General features: G+C 43.6%; 1 protein-coding gene across 1 annotated transcript in view; it reads right to left on the bottom strand.

Moving 5' to 3' along the window:
* acoxl (acyl-CoA oxidase-like) overlaps positions 1 to 11,410 on the bottom strand; it is a 390,645-nt gene that overhangs the window by 74,292 nt on the left and 304,943 nt on the right. Inside the window, exons 15-16 of the mRNA XM_043687180.1 lie at positions 4,183 to 4,294; positions 2,352 to 2,439 (exon numbers count right to left, since the gene is read on the bottom strand). Of these exons, the coding sequence (XP_043543115.1) occupies positions 2,352 to 2,439; positions 4,183 to 4,294 (200 nt within the window). The remainder of the gene's footprint in view (positions 1 to 2,351; positions 2,440 to 4,182; positions 4,295 to 11,410) is intronic.

Genomic DNA, 11,410 nt, shown 5'->3' with positions numbered 1-11,410 from the left:
ATTTGCTTTCCCAAAATGCAGCACCTCGCATTTGTCTGAATTAAACTCCATCTGCCACTTCTCAGCCCATTGGCCCATCTGGTCCAGATCTTGTTGTAATCTGAGGTAACCCTCTTCGCTGTCCACTACACCTCCAATTTTGGTGTCATCTGCAAACTTACTAACTGTACCTCTTATGCTCGCATCCAAATCATTTATGTAAATGACAAAAAGTAGAGGATCCAGCACCGATCCTTGTGGCACTCCACTGGTCACAGGCCTCCGGTCTGAAAAACAACCCTCCACCACCAGCCTCGGTCTTCTAACTTTGAGCCAGTAACTTCTAACTTTTCAGATATTATGAGTAAGTTAGATGATTGGTGCACTGTAAAATGAAAATTATTTCAAGGTAACTTTGTCAAGCCACGTAAAATAATATCCAAATTATTCTATACTTTTTGACCTTCCCTCCTCTACTGAAGTTATTCCTCCATCACCAGTTACCTTTTGATACCAAGTCCAAGTACGTGGGCAATGTCGGAGTGCCACAATTAGCCTTAGTACTCAGGATTCAGGAGATCAAAGGTCAACTACAATTTGCACTGCTGCTGTATGTGGTGATTCCTGCTGGTAAAACAAATGTAGGGACTAGAAACACACAAAATCATGTATTACTCAAGAAACTCAACAGGTCTGGCAGCAGCTATGGAGAGAAAACAGTTAACATTTTGAGTCTAATGACTCTTCTTCAGAATTGCATTGGGTTTGACTGTGGAGACAGGTCTGGGTTTGACTGTGTCAAGATTAGAGTGGTGGCCCCCGGAGGCTCCCAGCCTCATTCCTGATGAAGGGCTCCTGCCCGAAACGTCAATTTTCCTGCTCCTCAGATGCTGCCCGACCTGCTGTACTTTTCCAGCACCACTCTAATCTTGACTCTGATCTTTAGCATCTGCAGTCCTCACTTTCACCTGGGTTTAACTGTGGGGCCTGGTTCAGGTTTGACTGCAGGACCTGGATTGGACTTTGTTGTAGAGACTGGACTGGGTTTGACTGGAGACACTGAACTGAGTCTGACTTAGATACCAGATCTTTGACTGCTGGATCTGGATTGGGCTTGGCTATCGAGACTGGACATGATTTGTCCATGGGACCTGGACTAAGTTTGATCATAGGGACCAAATTGGGTTTCACTGCACAGACTGGACTGAGTTAGCTTGTAGGGACTGGATTGGGTTTGACTGTAAGGACTGGACTAGGCTTGGCCACAGACAGTGGACTAGGTTTGGCTATAGAGATTGGACTGGGGTAAATTGTAGAGACTAGACAAGGTTTGATTGGAGAGACTAGACTGGGCTAGACTGCAGAGACTGGACTGGGTTTGACTGGAGAGACTGGATTGGTTTCGATCTTAATGCCATTCATGGTTTGATTCATTATCAAGGTTCACACCATTTGAGTCATAGAGATGTACAGCATGGAGACAGACCCTTCGGTTCAACCTGTCCATGCCGACAAGATATCCCAACCCAATCTAGTCCCACCTACCAGCACCCGGCCCATATCCCTCCAAACTCTTCCTATGCATATACCCATCCAAATGCCTCTTAAATGTTGCAATTGTACCAGCCTCCACCACATCCTCTGGGGGCTCATTCCATACACGTACCACCCTCTGCATGAAAAAGTTGCCCCTTAGTTCTCTTTTATATCTTTCCTCTCTCACCCTAAACCTATGCCCTCTTGCTCTGGACTTCCCAACCCCAGGGAAAAGACTTTGCCTATTTCCCCTATCCATGCCCCTCATCGATGTCCAGCGACACATGAATTCAAAAGCAGCAAAGGCAGTAACTGTGCAGGTTCTCTCTCTCTTGTTCTCTCACCAGCACTGTCCTCACCATGTGCTTCCTTTGTCTGTTCTTCTCCCTTTTAAAACTGCTGTTGTTTTGACTTTTGTTTTCCAAAGTTCCAAAACAATGCAACAGCATATAAAACAGTAATTGCTGCTCCTGGAATTCGAGGAAGTCACTTCCAGCACCTAAAATACCTCAAAAAAAGGAGCAGCTCTTACAGCCAGAAATGTTTCCTCTCCTCCATCTTGGATTACCCAGAATCCTTTTTTGTTAGAGATAAATGAAGTAGTTCTGAATCTGGACCTCAGCAAGCTGGTGATGTCTTCAGGAGTGGAGAGGAGAGTACTGGAGATGAAAGAAAATAATGATCAGAGCTGGTCTCACACAACTCTGGCCACCTGGTGATGGAGATGCACTGATATGTGTCAGAAAGTTGCTTCTGTGTTAGAACTGCCGCAGTGTTCTTGGTACTGTAAATATGTCAAATATTAAAATATCAAATGAATAGATATTGTTACTGACCTCGATGAATGTGAGCCAGTGCAAGGTAAGTGACATGGTGGAGGCATGAGTTCCAGGCAGTGAAGGGCTCTTCCTTTCTTTTCGTTACCTAAGAATAGGAACAGATTTCGAAGCAAGCTGTTAGATGATCTACCACCTTCAGTGAGATTGGCTGTGACATTCTATCTGGAAGAAAGTCTGAGGACTGCAGATGCTGGAGATCAGAGTCGAGAGTGTGGCGCTGGAAAAGCACAGCAGGTCAGGTAGCATCCAAGGAGCAGGAAAATCGGCGTTTCAGGCATAAACCCTTCATCAGGAATGACTGGCTTATGCTCGAAATGTCGATTCATTTGCTCCTCAGATGCTGCATGACCTGCTGTGCTTTTCCAGCACCATACTGACATTCTACCTCCCTGGTAGGGGTGCTGGGGGTTAGAAGTCAGTGATTATGGGAGTGGCAGCCTCAGAAACCACAGGGATGGGGACTTGGGAGATTATGAGTGGTGGGAGTTGGACATGGCTGGGGAGGGGGGAGTGTGCAGAGCTCACTGGAATAGTTGGAAATCACAGGGAATCAGAAATCACAAGGTTGGGGAATCATGGACGATGAAGGGAATGGAGGGAATCAATGATCGTAGGGTAGTGCAAGGCAGAGATCATGGGGGCAGTCAGGAGATCACACAGGGGAGTTGCAGATCATACAAGATTGTTGGAGATTGTGAAAGCCAGTTAGAGTTTGCAGGAGAGAGTAGAGAGACACAGGTGATGTCAGACAATTACGGGGGTTGGTGCAGATCATGGGGACAGCTGGAGATTATGAGAGGTGAATCAGAGATAGTACTTGGTGAAGGGAACACTCCTGCTTCCTGCTGCAAATACCACTTAACTCACGGATTCAGGCCTTCCCTTCTCCTTTTATTTGCCAGCTTTCTGAGCACTGGGAAATCAGTTTCCACGAATTGAAAATAAAAAATCCTTTTAGAGACATACAATGTCCTGAAAAGCTTTTACTAACCAACCTGCCTCCTGGAGTGAACTGGTCACCCGCCCCCAACCCACCTCCATTAGAACCGGAACTGGGTGGGTTGGACTTGGGTTTAAAATTTTTTTCTCTTTCCCACTCACCCTTCTCCCCCTCCCACCTACTCATCCTGTGTGGTTAAAACTCCCCCCATTATCTTCTAGAAAAATCAATTACATACAAATCTGTTATATATTAACATTTTTGTGCATGTTGTTTACTTCTAATAATTGTCATATTTATTTCCTGTAAAATATTCTTGGGTATGCTTTCCTAATAACATCCCTGTTGGTTTAAACAAGTTATCCCTTGAATCAAGGTGAGTAATATCTTGAGACATCTGCAAGTTGCTTTTTAAAAATTGTAATTGCTAGAAATATGTATTTTACTTCAGATTTCTCCTTGTTTCTACATTAGGGTGCTACTTTTTTTTAGTTGTCTAGTTATGAAGCCAAGGACAAGATAATTTTTCTGTTCAAGGCTTTTTTAAAATTGTTTTTCTTTTCCCTCTCTAGGTCCTCTCCTCTCACCCAGTTCTAGTAACATTTAGTGGCCAAGGAGGAACATGGACAACCTGCTTGCAAGCCCATTTAACTGGTCACAGGAAAGTGGCCAAGTAGAATCTGGATTGATCCTCCTGCAGATTACTGCAATCATCAATTCAAAAGCATGATCGCTTTGCAAATAAATCTTAAACAATTGTCTTGACTGTTCATCGTAATTTTGTTTATGGCTTCCTCAGTGATTTACATCAGCAAGTGAGTCTGAAGAATAACAACAAAATTATCAGCAATCAGTAATCTCATTGAAGTACCTGGGATCTGATTTTACCTTACTGTAGAGTCTGGCTGCCAAACTGCGTTGAAGGATTCTCTCTCGGTAATTTAGCGCTTTCAGTAAGAAGCTCAGACTGCCCACCGTCTCTGTGTTAAATGCTAGGATACTATGGGAAATTAATGAATAGACAGTCAGAGTTTTCACAACTGTTACAAGTAGACAACAAATTATTTTAGTTTCTGTCTGGTGCAGGAAACCGAGACTACAATTAAAAAGAAGCATATTAATATACAGTACACAAAACAGCCACTGCTGTTTATCTGCTCAGTTTTAAAGTTTAATCAATTCCACTCACTTCTATATTTCAGAATCCTCTTAATTGTTCTAGTTATCTTGTCTCTGTTTAATAATCTACCATCATTGTCCCCCCAACACACACCACCTTGATTGATTGTATTAGCTATTGTATTAAAATGTAGGCCAGGACTAAGGGTCTAAGAAAGTAAGGGTTACTGTATTGTACAACAATATCTTTTATGTCTGAACACCCCAGACACACCTTATAGTGTCTAAGCATCACTTCTGAAATGTAATCAATGTTGTAAACAATTATATTTCAGATACACCACCATCACATATCTCTCTGCTGCTCACTGTGTTGGTTGCATTAAGTGGTCAAATGCAGTTATGATCTCACAATGACTAAGTGCGACAGAATGCAGGGTTTTACAGGATTTTACTCTCAGCTCAGACATAGACGGCTCCCTGCTGTAAATCAAGGAATGCTGAATTAACCCTTATATGACAGTGGGGAGACCTAGGCACTATGTCCATTGCCCTCCAAAGTTCAAACTCTTCTTGGATTAGATTAGGTCATCAAGGCCTAGATTTTGTCATTTAAATGTGAATCGAGATGGAGAAAATGTGTTTTTGTTATGAGTTGGTATGATTTGGAACATACTGCCTGAAAGAGCAGATTCAATAGGAATTTTTAAAAGGGAACTGAATAGGCACTTAAAGAGAAAAAAAATCTACCCAATGACTCTTTCAAAGAGCAAGTGTTTGAGTCAAACCTTTTGAGGCCTTTTCTAATGTAGTAAAGGTAAAGTCGCTATTGCTCAACTGGACCAAAGACTGCTGTCTCATTAAAGAGAGAGATGATTGGTGATGGTTTAATCTGAGGGTCAGCACGGTTCAGGTGAGGGGAGATGTTGAGAAGGTAAGCCATTTGTCGTAACTTCAGTCGGTGTGGGAACTAAATCTATGCTGTTGGCATCACTTTGCATTTCAAATCAGACATCCAGCCAACTGAGCAACTGGCCCCATCTGGTCCTGCACGATTCTGTGAAATATGGAATCTATGTGCTTCTTTCCATGGGGTAGCAACAGAAACGACTGAACCAAGCAGAAATTCAGGGCCCCATTGTAAACAGTGGAAGAACTAAAGAGCAACAATAGCTTCAATGCTGTAACATTGTAATGGGGTGAAATTAGATGCACAAAATTTAAAATGCCTGGTAGCAGGGGCACAACACAAACCCACAAGGGGGAATCAAGGAGTATGTTTCTCCATAGTTATGCATGTTCATTGCTAAATGATTTCCCCTCCAGCACCAAGTCAGATGCCATTTAATGTTTGTTAGTGTAAACAGAACCTAAATAATGACGTGCTCCTTCCAAGATCTGTTTGTCACCACTGGCTTCAAAGATCATTTTGAACCTTTCATCTCTTTTGTGGTGATATTGCCGGAAAGCCCAAATGTTCCAGGACATTGGTTTTACTCCTGTCATTATCCATATGTCTTGCTACTTGGATCTATGAATACTGACTGAGACAGTAAACACACATTTGAAAACAACCTAATAACAGACAGAGGGTTAAATTCCAGAAAAACACATTTTAAGAAGTCTTAACAAATTTTGTTTCGCTTCTGGGAACAGTGTTTGTCTGCCAGTCCTAGTTGTGCAGACTGACAAACACCTCCGAAATGAGGGGTGACTTCATCTTTTTTTCAAATTTCCTATTGCTGTACATTTGTCTCACTTGGAAGGGATTAATGAATACACTGAGTTAGGACTGGTGCTCATTCCCATATTTCATACCAGAGACTCCAGGAGGGGATGAAGGGTTCTAGGGGGAGGTTGCGAGGGTGTGGTGGTGGTAGCGGGGGAGCGGTTGTTGGATTGTATACCAAAATAGCTGCTTAAATTGTCACTTATTGGTCTGATGGGTCAAGAAATTTACAATTCCCATTTCCGTTGACAGTGCATGACTCCACGGTTACTACGCAGTGGATTTCTTTATGCTTATCAAACAGGGCAAGAAACTCAACCAAATCAGGTCCAGCCCATTGTCCACAGACACAGGCTGCCCAGTTGGATCCAGTCAGGTAAAGGGAAATACTTTGTACCTATAGCATTTGATGTAATTTCCAATTTGAAATGTTTTGCCTTTGGGCAGTATAACTAATGTGGAATGTATACCATCACTATGAAGACTGTTACAACGGTGTGCAGAAGAACATGTCCATTGATGTGCTGCATTTTCTTACAAATGCTGTAATATTCAAATCAAAATGTTTTCATACCTGTTTTTGCTTACAAATTTTTCGAATAAAGTATACTTTTGAAATAAAACCTGTCAGCATGGAAACCTTGATTGATTTTATTACCCCTTATTTTTAGTGGGCGGCACGGTGGCAGTGGGCGGCACGGTGGCACAGTGGTTAGCACTGCTGCCTCACAGCGCCAGAGACCCGGGTTCAATTCCCGCCTCAGGCGACTGACTGTGTGGAGTTTGCACGTTCTCCCCGTGTCTGCGTGGGTTTCCTCCGGGTGCTCCGGTTTCCTCCCACAGTCCAAAAGATGTGCAGGGTCAGGTGAATTGGCCACACTAAATTGCCCATAGTGTTAGGTAGGGGGTAAATGTAGGGGTATGGGTGGGTTTCGCTTCGGCGGGTCGGTGTGGACTTGTTGGGCCGAAGGGCCTGTTTCCACACTGTAATCTAATCTAATCTAATCTAATCTAAAAAATGTTAAAGTCTATATAGGACATATGTAGGGCTTCTCTCTGTCTGTCTGTCTGTCTGTCTCTCTCTCTCTCTCTCTCCCTCTCCAGCTAGAACAAGTTAGCAGGGATTGAAGGGATTAAGTTGGTCACTGATAAGATAGTATTTGTAAGATATTTAAAGAAAGAAAGACTTGCAATTGTATATTTCGTTACCTCAGGAACACAGCTCCCCCACTTCCAACCCCACCTAAATGAAGTCAATGATGCAGGGTAAATGAACCCAAGCCAAAACAGAGGATAAAGGCAAAAAATATATCAAGATGAGGGAAATCTTACCCAAGAATGGAAATGCCACAATTACTCAGAAATGGCCACTCGGAAGACCTGCTTTCTCTCCAACTGAATTTCTATTTGTTTCTTCCATCATGTTCATAGAATCACACAGCATGAAAACAGACCCTTCAGTCCAACCAGACCATGCCAAATATAATCCCAAACTCAATCTAGTCCCACCTACCAGCAACCGGCCCATATCCCTCCAAACCCTTCCTTTTCATATACCCATCCAAATGCCTCTTAAATGTTGCAATTGTACCAACCTCCACCATTTAAATCTTTTCTGAACCTTTTCAAGTTTCACCACATCTTTCCGATAGGAAGGAGACCAGAATTGCCTGCAATATTCCAACAGTGGCCTAACAAATATCCTGTACAGCCGCAGCATCACCTCCCAACTCCTGTACTCAATACTCTGACCAATAAAAGAAAGCATACCAAATGCCTTCTTCACTATCCTATCTACCTACGACTCCAGTTTCAAGGAGCTATGAACCTGCACTCCAAGGTCTCTTTGTTCAGCAACACTCTCTAGGACCTCGCATTTATCTAAATTAAACTCCATCTGCCACTTCTCGGCCCATTGGCCCATCTGATCAAGATCCTGTTGGAGTTTTTTAAACGTTGTAACTGTACCCGTATCCAACACTTCCTCTGAAGTTCATTCCACACACAAACCATCCTGTGTAAGAATAATTGCCCCTCATGTCGTTTTTAAATCTCTCACCTTAAAAATATGTCCTTCAGTCTTGGAATCCCCCATCCTAGGAAAAAGACTTCCACCATTAACTCTATCCATACCCCTCGTGACTTTATAAACCTCTGACAAAACGTCCAGCCTATCCAGCCTTTCTTTATAACTCAAACCTTCCATAGCCGACAACATCCTGTTAAATCTCCTCTGAACCCTCTGTAGCTTAATAATATCCTTTCTACAACAGGGTGACCAGAACTGGATACAATACTCTTATTATGTACTGTTTTCCACCTTGAGTTTTATCGAGTATAACTCTCAGTGACAAATCTTTTGCTCCAGTTCAGAGTATTTCACATGGATTCCAACTAAACCTTCACTGTTCATGTTTTGGATCCACACTTTGTTAAAAATATCTCCAAGATCATCAGCAATCCTCAACACACAAATCTTGTCACGTCCATCAATGTTCAAAGTTACGATGTGCATTCTCTCTAACTTTAATGTTGTCACTCCCCGTTCTGAGAAATTCTCATTGACACCTCCAATGTTGACTGTTTCCCTGTCTATAGATATCGCTAGAATTTCCAGTTTTTCTACTTCTTTTGGCAGAGGTGGGGTTTGGCAGAAAGATTTCAGGCTGCACAACGGTCTGTGAAAAATTTCCTATTCATGGCCAAGGGGATGGTAAGAGCACTGCAACTGTACTCTGTGCCCCTGGGTTAAGGAAGGGGAACATCAAATAGACTTCCTGCTCCTGGCTGCTTTCCTGCTAAACGTCTGACCATGTACATGTCAGGTGACCGGCCCATGCAGAGGTTTCCAGTTCTGGTTCTATGTATTCAACAAGTTTCAGGTTCATGACCTTCTGCCCCCAAAGGCGGAGTCTCATTCCACCTCGCCCACCCCCCACATCCATTCCTGTGATGCACCACTGGAACACGCTCTTTATTACCCACATGACAACACTTTACTACCAGTCAACTATTAATGGGATCTCTTGGACATTTTTTTTAAATGTCTTTGATTTTCTCCCCACTTTACACTGCAATGCTCAATCTTTATTCCTGGAGATACTGGGACATCCAGGATGGGGTAGTAGTCCTAAACTTGGGAGAAAGGTGGGGGTGAAATACCCCTTATGTTTGGGTGTCATGATTCACACACAGAGTGGAATTATGGAATGGTTCGAGCACTGAAGGAGGCCATTCGGCCTTTCAGATCTGCAACTGGCTGTCTGCAACTTGTGAAACTTGAAAGAGTTCAGAACCGATTTACAAGGATGTTGCCTTGTATTTGAGCTATAGGGAGAGGTTGAATAGGCTGGGGCTGTTTTCCCTGGAGCGTCGGAGGCTGAGGGGTGACCGTAAAGAGGTTTATAAAATCATGAGGGGCATGGATAGATAAATAGACAAAGTCTCTTCCCTGAGGTAGGGATGCCCATAACTAGAGGGCGTAGCTTTTGGGTGAGAGGAGAAAAATATGAAAGAGACCTAAAGGGCAACGTTTTCAGGCAGAGGGTGGTACGTGTATGGAATGAGCTGTCAGAGGAAGTGGTGGAGGTTGGTATAATTGCAACATTTAAAAGGCATCGGATGGGTATATGAATAGGAAGGGTTTGGAGGGATATGGGCGAGGTGCTGGCAAGTGGGATTAGATTGGATTGGGATATCTAGTCGGCATGGACGGGTTGGACCGAAGGGTCTGTTTCCATGCTGTACATCTCTATGAACAAAATGTCCACTTCAGATTCGGTACAACTACACTGCAGAGAAGTGCATAAGTGCATAAGTCCTGCTAAGATTTGCTTTCCCAAGTGCAGTACCTCGCATTTATCTGAATTAAACTCCATCTGCCACTTCTCGGCCCATTGGCCCATCTGATCAAGATCCTGTTGTAGTTTTTTAAACGTTGTAACTGTACCTGCATCCAACATTTCCTCTGAAGTTCATTCCACACACAAACCACCCTGAGGAAAAACAATTGCCCCTCTTGTGAAGATCTTTGCATCCTCACTCTCCACCTGAGGACTGGAGGGAGGCAAATGTAGTTCCTCTCTTCAAGAAAGAAAATAGGGAAATCCCCGGCAATTACAGACCAGTCAGTCTCACGTCTGTCGTCTGCAAGGTGTTGGAAAGGATTCTGAGGGATGGTTCATTCCACACACAAACCACCCTGAGTAAAAACAATTGCCCCTCTTGTGAAGATCTTTGCATCCTCACTCTCCATCTGAGGACTGGAGGGAGGCAAATGTAGTTCCTCTCTTCAAGAAAGAAAATAGGGAAATCCCCGACAATTACAGACCAGTCAGTCTCACGTCTGTCGTCTGCAAGGTGTTGGAAAGGATTCTGAGGGATGGGATTTGTGACTATCTGGAAGAGCATGGCTTGATTAAAGGCAGTCAGCACGGCTTTGTGAGGGGCAGGTCGTGCTTCACAAATGTTATTGAGTTCTTTGAGGACGTTACTAGATACCTTGATGAGGGTCGAGTGGTGGATGTTGTGTATATGGACTTCAGTAAGGCATTTGATAAGGTTCCCCATGGTAGACTCGCTCAGAAGGTCAGGAGGAATGGGATACAGGGAAATTTAGCTGGATTGCTGTCTGGATTGCTGGTCGACAGAAGACAGCGAGTGGTAGTGGAAGGAAAATATTCTGCTTGGAAGTCTGTGGTGAGTGATGTTCCACAGGGCTCAGTTCTTGGGCCTCTACTCTTTGTAATTTTTATTAATGACTTGGATGAGGGAATTGAAGGATGGGTTAGCAAGTTTGCAGACGACACAAAAGTTGGAGGTGTCATTGACAGTATAGAGCACTGTTGTAGGCTGCAGTGGGATATTGACAGGATGCAGAGATGGGCTGAGAGGTGACAGATGGAGTTCAACCTGGATAAATGCGAGGTGATGCATTTTGTAAAGTCGAACTTGAAAGTTGAGTACAGGATTAAAGATAGGATTCTTGGCAGTGTGGAGGAACAGAGGGATCTTGGTGTGCAGGGACATAGATCCCTTAGAATTGCCACTCAGGTGGACAGGGTTGTTAAGGAAGCATATGGTGTTTTAGAACATAGAACATAGAAGAATACAGCGCAGTACAGGCCCTTTGGCCCTCGATGTTGCGCCGATCCAAGCCCACCTAACCTACACGAGACCACTATCCTCCATATGCCTATCCAATGCCCGCTTAAATGCCCATAAAGAGGGAGAGTCCACCACTGCTACTGGCAAGGCATTCCATGAACT

This window comes from Chiloscyllium plagiosum, chromosome 3 (genome assembly GCF_004010195.1).
Source record: "Chiloscyllium plagiosum isolate BGI_BamShark_2017 chromosome 3, ASM401019v2, whole genome shotgun sequence".
In the NCBI taxonomy this organism is placed as follows: Eukaryota; Metazoa; Chordata; class Chondrichthyes; order Orectolobiformes; family Hemiscylliidae; genus Chiloscyllium; species Chiloscyllium plagiosum.
The sequence above is the reverse complement of the archived record's forward strand: the minus strand, read 5'-3'. Positions and strand labels throughout refer to the sequence as shown.